A 19564-nucleotide genomic window follows, 5' to 3' on the forward strand; every position below is an offset into this window, starting at 1 on the left:
TTACCCCTGATGGTGGAGATGTCAGAGTCCCATGCCTTATTATACTGCAGAGTAAAGCTAATCTGTTCCACCCTCCCCAGAGAAAGAAGGGGCAGGAGTGTGATGGCACGCCGAGATAATGGCAGACAGGGAAAAACCAAAAGTCAGACACATTGCAGACTCACAGGAACAAACAGTAAGAAACTAAGGAGAAAAGCAAGAGCAGGAAGGCAGCAACAAAAGGACAACAAGGGTTAACACCACAACTGCTCACAGCAACAAAATATTACAACCACCAGTAAGTCTAGATCGCAACACCTCAGCAGACCTGTATAGAGAAGCTATAGCTGGCATCAAAGGAAGAGTCCAGCCAGCATATATAGGAGGGGTGCGAATGTGAATGGCACTCCCACAACATGTGATCAAAGGAGACTAACAAGAAGCCCAGCGTAGGTTAACTCTTGCTAGCCTGCCTATAAACTACAAGTCTGCTGGCTGATGCCTGCATCTCCATGCGTTGATCACAGACATCAAAGACGTTAGCAGTCAAAACGCCAGACTCTGTAGTTTCCACAGATCCTGATGACGCCATGACAGTCGGCGATATCTGTAAAAACCTCTTTGTGACAAAGGTGTAGAAGGGTTAACAACTTAGCACACTTACTGGCCTGGAATCAATAGACTACGGGATAACTACACAATCGCTGGGGGTCTGACTGCTGGGACCACCACGGCCCCGTCTGTTTAATGTGGACATCGAGCATTAGTTTCCTATGGGGCTGCCGCCGGACACTGCAGAGTCCAGTGTTTGGCTGTCTCTAGCAGTCCCGAAGAGGATGAATAGAGCAGACGTCAAGAATGCTTGATTTCCGCAGCGTTCTCGAAAAACGGTGGAGGTCCCAGGGGTCAGACCCCCAGCGATTGTGACATTAGCATCTATGCTATATAAAAGGTAGAACATGAAAACTCAGCATAAAGCCTTTATGGGTCCCATGGCCACCCCAGTACTGGGCTCTTCCACCAGTATTAAGTGGCACTAACATGGACGCACTACAGCTGCTCTTGTATACTGAGCTCTATGGCACCATATTCTGAGATGTGTAAGATTATTTTCTGGTTGATATGAGGGTTTGTTTTCTGCGGGGCAAGCTGTAGTTTTATTGTTACCATTTTGCGCCGCAGTGCCAGGAGGAACCGTAAACCCTCAGGAGGGTGCTAGTAAGCGCGGCACTCACAACAAACCTGACTCCACTGGAGTCGCAAATCACGTTGCCAGGAATGTGAATTAACACACAAACTTTACTGGAATAAGAGCAACGTATTTTCACCTCGACTAGGGGTCTTCATCAGGCTTCATCTTCTTTATTGGTACCATTTTGGAGTGCGTACAATATTTTCATCACATTTTTCTACCCCCCGTAAAAGCAGGGCATAGCGAAACATACGTCGAGTTGAGAGGATCGCGGCACATAACAGCACTTGCCCAGGTGACTCTGTCTACTATGTTTTGATCTACAGTATGCCATTGCTGCTCATAATGACAGTGGTGGTTAGCATTATGGTTGCGTTACTTGTTCTGATATAGGTCTTTATACCTATTACCTATTGGTATTAATTGACCTGAGCACCATCTTGTGGTCAGTTTTGGGAATTGTTCCCGGGACATAGCATTTTTGGGTCCTTTTTGCACTATTAATAGTGATTGATTTGGTTGTGGCAGCTGGATGATTTTTTACAAGTAATGCATATTATCCCTCATAGTCTCTAAACTTATTTAATTTTTCACATAAAGTTTATTATATTATATTATATATATACACACACACAGTCATTTGAAAAAGTTTGGGCACCCCTATTGATGTTAACCTTTTTTCTTTATAACAATTTGGGGTTTTGCTACTTCAGTTTCATATATCTAATAACTGATGGACTGAGTAATATTTCTGGATTGAAATGAGGTTTATTGTACTAACAGAAAATGTGCAATCCGCATTTAACCCTAGAGCGCATACCTGGGGCCTCGCAGGCCTGCTAGGTCACTTGTTTTCTATGGTAGATTTCTATGGTTGCGCGTTCTAGGGTTAAACAAAATTTGACCGGTGCATAAGTATGGGCACCTCAACATAAAAGTGACATTAATATTTTATAGATCCTCCTTTTGCAAAAATCACAGCCTCTAGTCGCTTTCAGTAGCTTTTAATGAGTTCCTGGATCCAGGATGAAGGTATATTTGACCATTCCTGTTTACAAAACAATTCCAGTTCAGTTAAGTTTGATGGTCGCCGAGCATCGACAACACGCTTCACATCATCCCACAGATTTTCAATGATATTCAGGTCTGGGGACTGGGATGGCCATTCCAGAACATTGTAATTGTTCCTCTGCATGAATGCCTGAGTAGATTTGGAGTGTGTTTTGGATCAATGTCTTGCTGAAATATCCATCCCCTGCGTAACTTCAACTTCGTCACTGATTCTTGCACATTATTGTCAAGAATCTGCTGATACTGAGTTGAATCCATGCGACCCTCAACTGTAACAAGATTCCCGGTGCCGGCATTGGCCACACAGCCCCAAAGCATGATGGAACCTCCACCGAATTTTACTGTGGGTAGCAAGTGCTTTTCTTGGAATGCCGTGTTTTTTTGCCTCCATGCATAATGCCTTTTTGTATGACCAAACAACTCAATCTTTGTTTCATCAGTCCACAGGACCTTCTTCCAAAATGTAACAGGCTTGTCCAAATGTGCTTTTGCGTCCCTCAGGTGACTCTGTTTGTGGCGTGCTTGCTGAAACGGCTTCTTTCGCATCACTCTCCCATACAGCTTCTGCTTGTGCAACGTGCGCTGTATTGTTGACCGATGCACAGTGACACTATCTGCAGCAAGATGATGCTGCAGGTCTTTGGAGGTGGTCCGTGGATTGTCCTTGACTGTTCTCACCATTCTTCTTCTCTGCCTTTCTGATATTTTTCTTGGCCTGCCATTTCTGGGCTTAACAAGAACTGTACCTGTGTTCTTCCATTTCCTTACTATGGTCCTCACAGTGGAAACTGAGTTTAAATCTCTGAGACAACTTTTTGCATCCTGCCCCTGAACAACTATGTTGAATAATCTTTGTTTCCAGGTCATTTGAGAGTTGTTTTGAGGAGCCCATGATGCCACTCTTCATAGGAGATTCAAATAGGAGAACAACTTGCAAGTGGCCACCTTAAATACCTTTTCTCATGATTGGATACACCTGCCTATGACATTCAAAGCTCAATGAGGTTACAAAACCAATGTAGTGCTTTAGTAAGTCAGTAAAAAGTAGTTAGGAGTGTTCAAACCAAGAAATTGATAAGGGTGCCCATACTTTTGCACCGGTCACATTTTGTTTAAATGCGGATTGCACATTTTCTGTTAGTGCAATAAACCTCATTTCAATCCAGAAATATTACTCAGTCCATCAGTTATTAGATATATGAAACTGAAATAGCTGTTGCAAAAACCGAAATTGTTATAAAGAAAAAAGGTTAACATTAATAGGGGTGCCAAAACTTTTACATATGACTAATATATATATTTTTTTTTATAATATTCATATATTTTTGTAAGGTATTCTTTTGGTACTATTATTGTATGCAATTATTTATTTGCACAGAATCACTTTATATTATTATGCTTTATGAATTATTGTACTAATTGAGGGAATAATCTATATTAAATTTTTATACTTTGTAATTTATTGTGATAGCTGCTGTTTTATAAACAACTTTTTTATCATCACAATATGTAATTTTGCTGATTATGCTGCTGTATCCTCTAATGTACTCGGTATACATCTCTGTTTTAGACTTTTTTGTATGTTGTTAATATTGTTCATAATAAAATTGATTAATTTTATCAGATTTATTGCTCCTATTTATTTAGAAAAACTACTCACAGAATTTTTCTAAAGCTTTTTTGATATATATATATATATATATATATATATATACGGTATATATATAGGTGAAAGCTTGGTTGAAGCTGGCTCCAGGTGCTGCTGTTTAGAGGCAGGCGCCGGCTGTATCGCACAGCCGTCACCTGCACTGTGTGGAATGGGCCAAGCTCCTTATCCATGACAGGTAAATACGCCATACAGTAAGAGGGGGTTAACGAATCTGTGACCAATTTCCTGATATGTGAAAAGACTGATGGGCTGGAATTTTGCACCTATTAAGACGAGCAAGAGGTGGACTCTGACTTTAAGCCGGTGTGCTCGTCTCCACAGAACTCACCATTTTCTCCAACTTTTTTGGTGATTTTCGGGTATTTCTGGAATTTGACGTAATAGTAGCTTTCATATTCCATGAGAACGGTCTCCAGGTCGATGTTGTCGCAGACTTCAAATCTTCTCAGGCTTAGCTTGCTTTCCTGCTCTAGAGCATTCGCCGAGTCCACGTAACTGGGAGAAAATGGAATAAAATGGGATTTTGGGGGTTAATGCTCTTTGGATCACTTACCGCATATTCTTAAATATATGGATCCCGGAGTCCTGTTCTCATTACCTCTATGGGGGGGGTGACACAACGTAGACAGGACTGTGCTCTACAGAAAAATCCGCCCCATTGTCTTTCAATTCGCCGCCATCTTTTTTTAGATCTCTGCTTGTTGTAACTGAATTGGAAAGGTCTCGTTTCCATCCAGAAGCTGAAATCCCTCAACAGACCGAACACTTTTCACAGCTGAAGCTTTGTTACAATTGTACCTAATCCAGACAACAATCTGTGAGGTAAACAGGCTGGAGCCCAATCTGAGGCAATCTGCCTTGATTGAACCATTACCGGCTCTGTGTAAGGCCTCTGTCACACGCCCGTGCCACCGGTACGTGTTTGGCAGTTTTCTCATGTACCGGAGACACGTACACGCGGAGACCTATGTATTTCTATGGTTTTGGACACACGTATTTTTGCACGGAACGCGTGTCCGTTCCGTACATACGTGTGTCCGTGCGTTTCTCATGGCAACATGTCCATTTTATCTCATCACGGGTGTCACATGGAACGCAAACGTGTCACACGGAGGTGTTCCGTGTGACACGCGCCGGAGAAAACACACGTGTCTGAGAAAATAATAAAAAAAACTTCACTCCCCTTCTCCAGCCCTCCTGTCTCTGCCGCTGCTGTCACTTGCTGCCGACCGCCGCTCATTATGCTCATTGCATATTCACTCCACTGCGGCCGGAAGCAGGAGCAGCGGGGAGTCGGCAGGACCGGAGACCGCAGATCAGCACCACGGACAGCGACGCCAGGGACAGGTGAGTAGAAAGTTCCCGTTCTCCGTGTGTTATCACGGATAACACACGGAGAACACGCGTGTGCCATAAACACAGCTCACGGAGGGCAAGACGCACCTTTGACACGTCCGTGAAAAACGTGCGTGGTTTTTCACGGATGTGTGCAAGAGGCCTTAGGCTGGTTTCAGATGTCCGTGTTTAATCAGGTACCAGTCACATGCATGGTAATGGTCATACGTGTGTCACACATGTGACATCCGTGTTTGCATACGTGTGACAGGTACAGGAGAAAACATTGGCCTGTGAAATAAAAATATTTTCCATATTTACCTGCTGCCTCCCGCTCCTGACCCCCGCTCATTATATTCATTGATTATTCACCACACTCAGGACCTGGAAGCTGGAGCAGCGCTGGGGACTTCAGTACCGGGGACTGCATCGCTGGGGACAGGTGAGTATTCTGCAAGCACAGTGACGTCCAGGAGGTCATCGGAGTTTCCAATGAACTCTAACGACCCCCGCGACCCCCGCGCTACAGCATAATGTCTTCATCAGAGTTCATTGGAAACTGTGATGAGTCCCCGATACTGTCCCCGCGATGCTCCGGCTTCGAGGTTCCCACCACCCACACGCGCGCACACACACACACACACGTATACTCACATAGCAGACAAGCATGGATACACCGAGCACATACACACACATAGCGCACATGCATGTATACACTGAACACACACACACACACACACTCTGCTGTATACTCACCAGCTCCTCACTGCAGTGAATATTCAGTGCGTATAATGAGCGGGGGTCAGGAGCGGGAGGCAGCAGAGTCGGAGACAGCAGCGCTGGATACAGGTAAATATAGAAAATATTTTTATTAAAAAGACCCATGTTGTCTCTGGTACGTGTCACACTGATGTCACAGGGATCACATTAGTGTGTGATCCGTGTGACACCCGTGCTACCAGCAAAAAAACGGACATGCCTGCGTGTATGCGTGCAGGGTCATGAGGGGGTCACACGGTCCGTGTGAAAACACGGACGTGTGAGTAACAGCAAATAATAACATGGGTACGTGTGGCATCCGTGTTAAAAACAGAAGTCACACATACCTAGAACACAGACGTCTGAAACTATCCTAATTCGGTCTGTCCTTGAATCGCAATGCAGGGACAGACCGCGGCTCTCCAGACCTGAGTGTGACGGCTTCAAAGTATAACCTGTGAGCGCTAAGAATGGCCTCCAACCTAGCGGCATCCGCAGCTCTTCTTTGATTACACATCATCGTTGCAGCCTGACGCACACGTGGCATTGCGCATAGCTGGGCTACCAAAAGAAGAGCTGAGGAAGCCGCCAAGTAGGAGGTTCTCAGGGCCCCCGTCCAGGTTACTAAAGAGTATAGACTGGGTGCCACTAATCGATTTGTACCATCTCTAGTGATAGGCTCACAGGCTGCACATTTTCACCCTTTGCAATGCAGAAACTCTGTGACTCCCCCGCATCAAAATATATCAGTAGAGCATCCTGCTATTACTCTAATTATAAGTGCACTCTGCATCTATACAAAGTAAAATCAATTGCGGATAGAAAGTGACTATGTTAATGTGCTAATGCATTCAAATAACAGTATAAGATAAAAAGCTAATGTTAATAAAAGTGCCTATAACGTGTGCCAAATAAAGTGCATTGACAGCAGGCAGACAGTAATCAAAATCCTGCTCACCCGACATGACTGTGCTCCGCTCCAACGTACGTTTCGCTTCTCTTCGTCAGGGAGCGTACATGAGGAGGGGGATCGCCATGTTTATAAAGCTCTTAGTCACCTGTAGCTAATTGTATTAATGATCTATGATCTGAGCTCGTGCACCGTTACTATCAAGCTAACATACACCAAATGACTTCCAGGTTAATGCGGTGCATGCGTCGTCGACGTTATCCCCCTTGCGGTCCATAGCCCCATGGACTGTGGAAAACAAGCGCAACACCGCTAAGTAATAGCAGCAGCGCATGCGTCCTGTCTGTTACTTTCTGTTCCTTTCCACAGCCACAGACACATAGGGAACGATTTGCTGTCTCTATCCTATAGTCTGTTAAAAATATATTTTTTGCTCATGATCTTGTGTTATCTACTGTATATAGAGGTGTTATCAGTCATTGCACAGGAGGAGGAGGTGAGCTGTGACATCCCCTACTGAAGGAGGAGGTGAGCTGTGACATCACCTATTGTGAATAGTGGATCCTGCGTCATCTACTTTATGTAGAGGTGTTTCATTGTACAGGAGGAGGAGGTGAGCTGTGATATCACCTAGAGCTCTGGTGGATCCTGTGTTTTCTACTCTATATAGAGGTGTTAGCAGTCATTGTACAGGAGGAGGAGGTGAGCTATGACATCAACTATTGTGAATAGTGGAACCTGTGTTATCTACTGTATAAAGAGATGTGATCAGTCATTGTACAGGAGGAGGAGGTGAGCTGTGACATCCCCTACCTAAGGAGGAGGTGAGCTGTGACATCACCTATTGTGAAAGGTGGAACCTGTGTCATCTACTGTATATAGAGGTGTTAGCAGTCATTGTACAGGAGGAGGAGGTGAGCTGCGATATTATTTATTGAGAATAGTTGATCCTGTGTTATCTACTGTATGAAGAGATGTGATCAGTCATTGTACAGGAGGAGAATCTGTAAGGATTAAATCCTTTTTGGCACTTGCGACAAAGTTGTTTAAAATAGACCTTGTTGCTCCCAGAGATGCACCACACGTACGCGCTCTCCCATCGGGTTTTGCAGTCTTTACAGTGAAAGTAGCCATATTTCTGTTCTAGAAACTGGAACACAGATTTCTTCATCACCTATTGTAAATGGTTGATCCTGTGTTATCTACTGTATATAGAGATGTGATCAGTCATTGTACAGGAGGAGTAGGTGAGCTGTGACATTATCAATTGTGAACGATGGATCCTAAGTTATCTACTGCATATAGAGATATTATCAGTCATTATACAGGAGGAGGAGGTGAGATGTGACATCACCTATTGTGAATGGATGATCGTGTGTGATCTGCTGTATATAGGTGTTATCAGTCATTCCTGTCTGGTCATCAGTGTGAAAATTGCAAGATTTCTACATATTTTAAACCGTATAATGTAAAAAAAAAAAAAAAAAAATAATAATATTTTCAAAAGATCAAATGGAAAATGTCTCCATATAAAAGTATCCAGTATAAAAGTCCTATGATTCAGATACAAATAGGTCATCAACATCAGCAGTGGGGGGCCCTACAGCCAGCACCAAGGTCTGGGTGCGGGACCTCAATGATCTGATATTGATGACCTACCCTAGGGATATCGTAATGCTGGATGACCCCTGCAATAATCCTATATGCGGAGACGCTATAACACTCACCCCTCCTGCAGCATGTAATGCATGATGAGTATCAGCAGGTTCTTCCTCCGAGCCTCCGTCCGCTGCTCATCCTAAAGGGACAGGAGATAAAGCTATAAAATGTGGCTGAAGAAACCCATCCCCCAACAGAAATGCCTTTCAGGACTATGAAAAAGCTGGATGTCACCCCCTACACAAACTACAGTCATATGAAAAAGTTTGGGCACCCCTATTAATGTTAACCTTTTTTCTTTATAACAATTTGGGTTTTTGCAGCAGCTATTTCAGTTTCATATATCTAATAACTGATGGACTGAGTAATATTTCTGGATTGAAATGAGGTTTATTGTACTAACAGAAAATGTGCAATCCGCATTTAAACAAAATTTGACCGGTGCAAAAGTATGGGCACCTCAACATAAAAGTGACATTAATATTTTGTTCATCCTCCTTTTGCAAAAATAACAGCCTCTAGTCGCTTCCTGTAGCTTTTAATGAGTTCCTGGATCCTGGATGAAGGTATATTTGACCATTCCTGTTTACAAAACAATTCCAGTTCAGTTAAGTTTGATGGTCGCCGAGCATGGACAGCACGCTTCAAATCATCCCACAGATGTTCAATGATATTCAGGTCTGGGGACTGGGATGGCCATTCCAGAACATTGTAATTGTTCCTCTGCATGAATGCCTGAGTAGATTTGGAGCGGTGTTTTGGATCATTGTCTTGCTGAAATATCCATCCCCTGCGTAACTTCAACTTCGTCACTGACTCTTGCACATTATTGTCAAGAATCTGCTGATACTGAGTTGAATCCATGCGACCCTCAACTTTAACAAGATTCCCGGAGCCGGCATTGGCCACACAGCCCCAAAGCATGATGGAACCTCCACCAAATTTTACTGTGGGTAGCAAGTGCTTTTCTTGGCCTGCCACTTCTGGGCTTAACAAGAACTTTACCTGTGTTCTTCCATTTCCTTACTATGTTCCTCACAGTGGAAACTGACGGTTTAAATCTCTGAGACAACTTTTTGTATCCTTCCCCTGAACAACTACGTTGAATAATCTTTGTTTTCAGATCATTTGAGACTTGTTTTGAGGGGCCCATGATGCCACTCGAGATTCAAATAGGAGAACAACTTGCAAGTGGCCACCTTAAATACCTTTTCTCATGATTGGATACAGCTGCCTATGAAGTTCAAAGCTCAATGAGGTTACAAAACCAATTTAGTGCTTTAGTAAGTCAGTAAAAAGTAGTTAGGAGTGTTCAAATCAAGAAATTGACAAGGGTGCCCATACTTTTGCACCGGTCAAAGTTTGTTTAAATGCGGATTGCACATTTTCTGTTAGTACAATAAACCTCATTTCAATCCAGAAATATTACTCAGTCCATCAGTTATTAGATATATGAAACTGAAATAGCTGTTCCAAATTGTTATAAAGAAAAAACGTTAACATTAATAGGGGTGCCCAAACTTTTTCATATGACTGTATGATGGTCATATTCCCAGAATGGGCTGAATTAGTTTATACCAACCTGACAGAAGACGAAAAGCCGACGATTCCCAGTTACCGGGGCTTTAATTTAAGATGTAGTTGGAGGCAGAAGATCCGCCAATTTGTGGCTACTGTATAATCCGAGCGTATAATGAGCGCGGCGAGAGCGGAGATTATTACTGTGCGGATAGATGGTAAAAACGTCTGAGCGGTAACTAAGATAATATGTGTAAAAACTAATGACGGGGAAGGAGTCCATTAAACGAAACTGCTACAAATAATTAGTGCACAAAAAAAAAAAAATAGGCAAAAAAGGAGGGAAATCTGTCAAAGAAAAATAAGCAATTACACTGTCATTAAGCCATGCTTATTAACGTGAGAATAGACTGAAGAGTCTCCGATACATGTGAGATTAAAGCCAAGGAGCTCCGTGGATTAGGAATCTCCTAAAGTTACCTGCGCACACTAAAAGGCACAACCTGACGAAATGTTACCTGCGCATACTGCAAAAAAGACGCAACCTGACGCAATGTTACCTGCACACACTAAAAGACGCAACCTGACGCAATGTTACCTGCGCACACTAAAAGGCACAACCTGACGAAATGTTACCTGCGCATACTGCAAAAAAGACGCAACCTGACGCAATGTTACCTGCGCACACTAAAAGACACAACCTGACACAATGTTACCTGCGCACACTAAAAGACACAACCTGACACAATGTTACCTGCGCACACTACAAAAAAGACACAACCTGGCGCAATGTTACCTGCACACACTACAAAAAAGACACAACCTGACACAATGTTACCTGCGCACACTACAAAAAGACACAACCTGACACAATGTTACCTACGCACACTACAAAAAAGACACAACCTGACGCAATGTTACCTGCGCACACTACAAAAAAAGACACAACCTGACGCAATGTTACCTGCGCACACTACAAAAAGACACAACCTGACGCAATGTTACCTGCGCACACTACAAAAAGACACAACCTGACACAATGTTACCTGCACACACTACAAAAAAGACACAACCTGGCGCAATGTTACCTGCACACACTACAAAAAAGACACAACATGACACAATGTTACCTGCGCACACTACAAAAAAGACACAACCTGACGCAATGTTACCTGCGCACACTACAAAAAAGACACAACCTGACACAATGTTACCTGCGCACACTACAAAAAGACACAACCGGACGCAATGTTACCTGCACACACTACAAAAAAGACACAACCTGACACAATGTTACCTGCGCACACTAAAAGACACAACCTGACGCAATGTTACCTGCGCACACTACAAAAAAGACACAACATGACGCAATGTTACCTGCGCACACTACAAAAAGACACAACCTGATGCAATGTTACCTGCGCACACTACAAAAAAAAGACACAACCTGACGCAATGTTACCTGCGCACACTACAAAAAAAGACACAACCTGACGCAATTTTACCTGCGCACACTAAAAGACACAACCTGACGCAATGTTACCTGCGCACACTACAAAAAAGACACAACCTGATGCAATGTTACCTGCGCACACTACAAAAAAAGACACGACCTGACGCAATGTTACCTGCGCACACTACAAAAAAAGACACAACCTGACGCAATGTTACCTGCGCACACTAAAAGACACAACCTGACGCAATGTTACCTGCGCACACTACAAAAAAGACACAACCTGACGCAATATTACCTGCGCACACTACAAAAAGACACAAACCTGACGCAAAGATACCTGCGCACACTACAAGAAAGACACACACCTGACGCAACGTTGCCTGCGCACACTACAAAAAAGACACAAACCTGCCGCAAAGTTACCTGCGCACATGGCCAAAAAAAGACACATCTGACGCAAAGTTGCCTGCGCACACTACAAAAAAAGACACAACCTGACGCAAAGTTACCTGCGCACACTACAAAAAAGACACAAACCTGACGCAATGTTACCTGCACACACTAAAAGACACAAACCTGATGCAATGTTACCTGCACACACTAAAAGACACAAACCTGACGCAATGTTACCTGCACACACTAAAAGACACAAACCTGACGCAAAGTTACCTGCGCACACTACAAAAAAGACACAAATCTGATGCAAAGTTACCTGCACACTACAAAAAAAGACACAAACCTGACGCAATGTTACCTGCGCGCACTAAAAGACACAAACCTGACGCAATGCTACCTGCGCACACTACAAATAAAACCCACAAACCTGATGCAACGTTACCTGCGCACACTACAAAAAAAAGACACAAACCTGATGCAAAGTTACCTGCGCACACTACAAAAGGGATACAAACATGACGCATAGTTACCTGCGCACACTACAAAAAAAACCCAAAAACCTGAGGTAAAGCTACTTGCGCACACTACAAAAAAAGACATAAACCTGATGCAAAGTTACCTGCGCACACTACAAAAAAAGACAACCCCGACACAATGACAGGAGCAGACGGGGAGCTATAGCATGCACGGATGTGCACATAATATACAGGCATCCTGATATACAGTACATTACTGCCATGGGGGTTATAATTAAAAAATGAGGTATTTAGGTCACGGATTGATCAAAACCCTCTATGTTTGTGGACCCCTGACCCATGACAGCTACACAAATCAATTTCCCAATCCAGAACTATGGGGGTCAATATGGAGTTAGACCTTCATTTTCGGCTGTTGGGGAGAAGATCTGGCTCTCGGTGCTTATTCCTGTTCAATCTAAAGGTGGTGGATGGGGATGAGGTTCGGGCTCTGTGCAGACACTTGAGTCCCTCCAAACCAAATTTGAGGTGTAATTACTATAGAGCTCGCTGTGTGCACAGGGAGCACCGTTATGGGGGAACTTAAAAAGGCCTTTCCCAAAAAAGACATGAGTCTGTCCTGGTCTGGGGAGACATCTGGCGAGTCTGGGACCAGAAGGTCACCACGCTTTATTGTTCACAGGTCTATAACTTGTATGTGAGTGAATCTATTTGCTTTGACTGCTGCAGGGGTTAAGGACTCTTTCCCATCTGACTGTTCTTTGTAGCCTTAACTGCAGGTGCAGCTCTTTGTGACCACTCTCCTTTGCTATAAAAAGTCACCTGTTTTACCATCTGATGCTGGTGACAGATTCTTATTCTATGCTGACCACTTTGGAAGGAGCCAGTCTCTGGAAGAAGCTGAGGAGTCATAACTATTGCAGCGATGCTGTTAGGGTGAATTGGAGGAGCATGTAGTGTTTTCCTTTTTGTGTCTATTTTCCCCCTGTTTGTCTCCCTTACCTTGACTAGTGTTCTTGCTTGCCTTCTCACTAGCCAGGGTGAATTCAGGGCAAGTGAGGGCCTAGCCACGTGGCGGCGACGAGGGAGGGGGGTGGGGGGAAGGATCCGTATAGGAATATTAGGGAGTGCAGGGTACAGACTCAGGTGAGTTGCAGAAGGTGTCCCCTCACCGCTCTCTCCAGGACCATTCCCATTGTTACCTTTGTATTTCACCACATGCTGAGCGTCCGTACGCTCTGAGGTGACAAAAAAGGTTGAAGGCCCCATTCACACATCAGTTTTTTGCCATCAGTCACAATCCATCAAAGTTTGAAAAAAACGGATCTGGAGACTGATGCCGCTGGATCCGATTTTTTTCTCATTGACTTGTATTAGTGACAGATTGCGACGGATGGCCTCACGTTTCATCCGTTGTTCGACGGATCCGTCGAAAAATGTATGTCCGTCAGACGGAGACGACGTCCACAATAACGTTTTTTGCGTACGTTGAAAAAACGGAGAGCGATGGATCCGTCGGCGTCCATTGTTTGGTAGAATGTTAGCCTATGGGCGCAGCATCCATTGTCATACGTCAAATGACAGAATCCGGCGACGGATTCCGTTTTTTGTAACTGAGCATGCACCAATGTATTATTTAGCCCCCAGCTAGTCGGATCCGTCGACAAAACGGATTGTGACTGATGGCAAAAAAATGATGTGTGAAAGGGGCCTAACATGTCCTTGCATGCGTATTGATCAATAGAGATCCAATGAAGGGACCCGCAAAGTTCGGCAGAACGGGGATTTCTTATCCATGTTATAGAATGGAGTGGCCGGTTCCAACCACTGCTGCATTTATTTTCCTTGGTGCGATCAGAAAAATCAAAGAGCAATGCTGGGAAGCCCTATAGGGAATGATCGGTGCTGCCGTAGAGTACAAGCACCGCTCCATACTACAGTGGAGGGGACAAAAGTGCTGATCAGGGCAGGCCTCAGTGGTTGGACTTCAATCCATAAGTTATTGTCTATCCCGTTTTCACTGGACAATCCCTTTAAAGCTAAGTAATGTATATACAGTCATATGAAAAAGTTTGGGCACCCCTATTAATGTTAACCTTTTTTCTTTATAACAATTTGGGTTTTTGCTATTTCAGTTTCATATATCTAATAACTGATGGACTGAGAAAAGCCAGCTTTACACCTTACAATTAGGTGTGCGATCTCGTATGCGATGTGACACGCCCAGGTCGCATATGCGATTTAATGAGATCACACGTTGGTCGTTCATTTGCTGTCACACGTGCGTTAGTAGTCTATGTTAAATTGATCAATTTTGTGTGCGATCCTTTAGATCATGTGTTCTGTGACGTATGCATTGGGCACCTTTTGTTTTTTTTTTTTTTATTTATTGACTTGCCAAGCGTGTGTAATGTGTAGGGATGCGTTTTTACTATGTCATCTGCCATTCAGCTCTGCTACATGGCCGCTAACAGCAGACAACAGACAGCCATGTAGCAGTGCTGAATGGCAGATGACAGCAGACACAGACAGAGCCGCACAATCAGAATGAACTCGGGTTAACTTCACCCGACTTCATTGTGATGCTGCGGCTCTGTCTGTGCCACGTCCTGATTAGCGGTCACCAGTGAAGGACTCCCCGATCACCGGCGCGGCATTCACACTGCTCCGGCGGCTTTTACTATTTTGAAAAAGCCGGCCGCTCATTAAACAATCTCGTATTCCCTGCTTTCCCCGCCCACCGGCGCCTATGATTGGTTGCAGTGAGACACGCCCCCACGCTGAGTGACAGGTGTCACACTGCACCCAATCACAGCAGCCGGTGGGCGGGTCTATACTGTGCAGTGAAATAATTAAATAAATAAAAAAAATGGCGTGCGGTCCCCCCAATTTTAAAACCAGCCAGATAAAGCCATACGGCTGAAGGCTGGTATTCTCAGGATGGGGAGCTCCACGTTATGGGGAGCCCCCCAGCCTAACAATATCAGCCAGCAGCCACCCAGAATGGCCGCATATATTATATGCGACAGTTCTGGGACTGTACCCGGCTCTTCCCGATTTGCCATAGTGCGTTGGCAAATCGGGGTAATAAGGAGTTATTGGCAGCCCATAGCTGCCAATAAGTCCTAGATTAATCATGTCAGGCGTCTCCCCGAGATACCTTCCATGATTAATCTGTAAGTGTCAGTAAATAAACACACACACCCGAAAAAATCCTTTATTAGAAATAAAAAACACAAAACATACCCTGGTTCACCACTTTAATACGCCCGAAAAAGCCCTCCATGTCCGGCGTAATCCAGGATGGTCCAGCGTCGCTTCCAGCTCTGCTGCATGAAGATAACCTGAGCTGCAGAAGACACCGCCGCTCCTGTCACCTCCACTGTCACTGAGGTTACCCGCTGTCACTGGATCCAGCGGTGGCCGCGGGTAACCTCAGTGACAGCTCAGCTGATCGCGCTACTCACCTCAGTTGCTGCGTGGAGCTGACAGGAGCGGCGGTGTCTTCAGCAGCTCCGGTCACCTTCATGCAGCAGAGCTGGATGCGACGCTGGAGGTCCGTAGACTACGCCGGACATGGAGGGCTTTTTCGGGCTTATTAAAGTGGTGAACCAGGGTATATGTTTGTGTTTTTTTATTTCTAATAAAGGATTTTTCGGGTGTGTGTGTTTATTTACTGTCACTTACAGATTAATCATGGAAGGTATCTCAGGGAGACGCCTGACATGATTAATCTAGGATTTAGTGGCAGCTATGGGCTGCCATTAACTCCTTATTACCCCGATTTGCCAACGCACCAGGGCAAATCGGGAAGAGCCGGGTACAGTCCCAGAACTGTCGCATCTAATGTATGCGGCAATTCTGGGCGGCTGCTGGTTGATATTGTTAGGCTGGGGGGCTTCCCATAACGTGGAGCTCCCCATCCTGAGAATACCAGCCTTCAGCCGTATGGCTTTATCTGGCTGATTTAAAAATTGGGGGGGACCGCACGCCGTTTTTTTTATTTATTTAATTATTTATTTCACTGCACAGTATAGACACGCCCACAGGCTGCTGTGATTGGGTGCAGTGAGACACCTGTTACTCAGCCTGGGGGCGTGTCTCACTGCAACCAATCATAGGCGCCGGTGGGCGGGGAAAGTAGGGAATACGAAATTGTTTAACCCCTTCAGCCCCCGGGCACTTTCCGTTTTTGCGTTTTTGTTTTTTGCTCCTTTTCTTCCGAGAGCCGTAACTTTTTTATTATTCCGTCAATCTTGCCATATGAGGGCTTGTTTTTTGCGGGACGAGTTGTACTTTTAAATGAAACCATAGGTTTTACCATATATTGTACTGGAAAACAGCAAAAAAATTCCAAGTGTGGAAAAACTGCAAAAAAAGTGTCATCGCACAATAGTTTTTGGGATGTTTTATTCACCGTGTTCACTATATGATCAAACTGATCTATCTATGTGATGCCTCAGGTCGGTGCGAGTTTGTAGACACCAAACATGTATAGGTTTACTTGTATCTAAGGGGTTAAAAAATTCACAAGTTTGTCCAATAAAAGTGGCGCACGTTTTGCGCCATTTTCCGAAACACGTAGCGTTCTTATTTTTAAGGATCTAGGGCTCAGTGATGGCTTATTTTTTGCGTCTCGAGCTGACGTTTATAATGGTAGCATTTTTGCGCAGATGCTACGTTTTGATCGCCTGTTATTGCATTTTGCGTAAAACTTGCGGCGACCAAAAAACGTAATTTTGGCATTTGAAATTTTTTTGCCACTACGCCGTTTACCAATCAGATTAATTGATTTTATATTTTGATAGATCGGGCATTTCTGAACGCGGCGATACCAAATATGTGTATATTTATTTATTTTTTAACCCTTTAATTTTCAATGGGGGGAAAGGGGGGTGATTTGAACTTTTAGGTTTTTTGGTGTTTTTTTATTTTTTAAAACTTTTTTTTTAACTTTTTTTTTTTTATTTTACTAGTCCCCCTAGGGGGCTATAGCAATCAGCAATCCGATCGCTGATCGCTATCTGCTGATCACAGCAATACAGCTGTAATCAGCAGATTCAGTCACTTTGGTTTTCCCTCTGCTCTCGGCCGAGGGAAAACGAAAGTGAAACATCGTAGCAGCAGGCGTCATCACATGACCCTGTGCTACGATGGCAACCACAGATAGTCACGTGATAACACACGTGACTTCCGGTGGGGGCGGCGGTAAGTAACAAACATGGCCGTGCGCATTTAAATCTTGCTGCTAGACTTTGGCAGCAAGATTTAAGGGGTTAATGGCCGCGGGTGGAAGCGATTCCACCCGCGGCTAGCAGGCACACATGTCAGCTGTTGAAAACAGCTGATATGTGTGCCGATCCACGCCGCCTGCCCGCGGCAGGGGGCGGGGCTTAACGGGACACGATCCTGGACGGATAGATCCGTCCAAGGTCGTGAAGGGGTTAATGAGCGGCCGGCTTTTTCAAAATAGTAAAAGCCGCCGGAGCAGTGTGAACGCCGTGCAGCGCCGCGCCGGGGATCGGTGAGTATGAGAGAGGGGGATAGACTGACATGGACAGAGAGAGAGGGACAGAGATAGTGACCAACTGACAGAGATTAGTGAATGACAGACATTGTGAGGCGCTTCAGAACGCAGCTTTTCAGCGGCACTCTGAAGCGGACCTTTTTTAAGCTGCGGTGCAGAGCGCACACCTGCGCACATAGCCTCAGACATCAAAATCGTATGAGGGATGTCACACGTGTCAATTGACTAGGTTCGTGCAACAAAACGTCCAATGTATGAGGAATAAACGACGTGTATGCGATCACCGTATTTGCGTTCAATCTTGATCGCATGTAGGTTTCACACGCAAACATGTCACGAACGATGCCGGATGTGCGTCACTTACAACTTGACCCCGACGACGGATTGAAAGATTTATTGAAGCGTGTAAAGCAGGCTTAATATTTCTGGATTGAAATGAGGTTTATTGTACTAACAGAAAATGTGCAATCCGCATTTAAACAAAATTTGACCGGTGCAAAAGTATGGGCACCTCAACATAAAAGTGACATTAATATTTTGTAGATCCTACTTTTGCAAAAATCACAGCCTCTAGTCGCTTCCTGTCGCTTTTAATGAGTTCCTGGATCCTGGATGAAGGTATATTTGACCATTCCTGTTTACAAAACTATTCCAGTTCAGTTAAGTTTGATGGTCGCCGAGCATGGACAGCCACTTCAAATCATCCCACAGATGTTCAATGATATTCAGGTCTGGGGACTGGGATGACCATTCCAGAACATTGTAATTGTTCCTCTGCATGAATGCCTGAGTAGATTTGGAGCGGTGTTTTGGATCATTGTCTTGCTGAAATATCCATCCCCTGCGTAACTTCAACTTCGTCACTGATTCTTGCACATTATTCTCAAGAATCTGCTGATACTGAGTTGAATCCATGCGACCCTCAACTTTAACAAGATTCCCGGTGCCGGCATTGGCCACATAGCCCCAAAGCATGATGGAACCTCCCCCAAATTTTACTGTGGGTAGCAAGTGCTTTTCTTGGAATGCCGTGGTTTTTTGCCTCCATGCATAACGCCTTTTTGTATGACCAAACAACTCAATCTTTGTTTCATCAGTCCACAGGACCTTCTTCCAAAATGTAACTGGCTTGTCCAAATGTACTTTTTTTCCAAAACGTTTTTTATTGATTTTTCAAATTTGTAAAAACATGACAAGTATCATTGCAAAAGAAGAACATTCGTCTGACAAAATGTGACATAGAGGTGGGTGATACCCCAATTTGGAGTTCCATGTTGCTGTTCGATTTAAGATAGTATACAGTAACATTAAACCAAAACATAGGTAATGAAATATAATATAACATATGCAATACAATTCGTTAAATCTCTGTGTCGTCCCTGAATGATTTCAATTTTGCTAGCGTGTCTTGGTATTCCCAACCGTCTCGTCTCCCCCTCCCGCCAGAGCCCCCTCCTAGGTGATTCTCAGTTTACCCAGGCTGTCCTGGATATCGCTCAGGATATACCACTCCGAGTGAACAAAAGGTGCCATCAGGTTAATTATTTCTCCCTGTGTGAATTGGCTTTCAATAAAATGTCTCCATCTCACAAAAAACTTGGCTGTCAACCCATCTTT

General features: G+C 44.2%; 1 protein-coding gene across 1 annotated transcript in view; it reads right to left on the reverse strand.

Moving 5' to 3' along the window:
- KATNAL2 (katanin catalytic subunit A1 like 2) overlaps positions 1–19564 on the reverse strand; it is an 83020-nt gene that overhangs the window by 53253 nt on the left and 10203 nt on the right. The window contains exons 2-3 of the mRNA XM_075327402.1: positions 8643–8713; positions 4240–4406 (exon numbers count right to left, since the gene is read on the reverse strand). Coding sequence (XP_075183517.1) covers positions 4240–4406; positions 8643–8713 — 238 coding nt within the window. The remainder of the gene's footprint in view (positions 1–4239; positions 4407–8642; positions 8714–19564) is intronic.

The sequence above is a fragment of the Anomaloglossus baeobatrachus genome, chromosome 1, assembly GCF_048569485.1.
Source record: "Anomaloglossus baeobatrachus isolate aAnoBae1 chromosome 1, aAnoBae1.hap1, whole genome shotgun sequence".
NCBI classification, from domain to species: Eukaryota; Metazoa; Chordata; class Amphibia; order Anura; family Aromobatidae; genus Anomaloglossus; species Anomaloglossus baeobatrachus.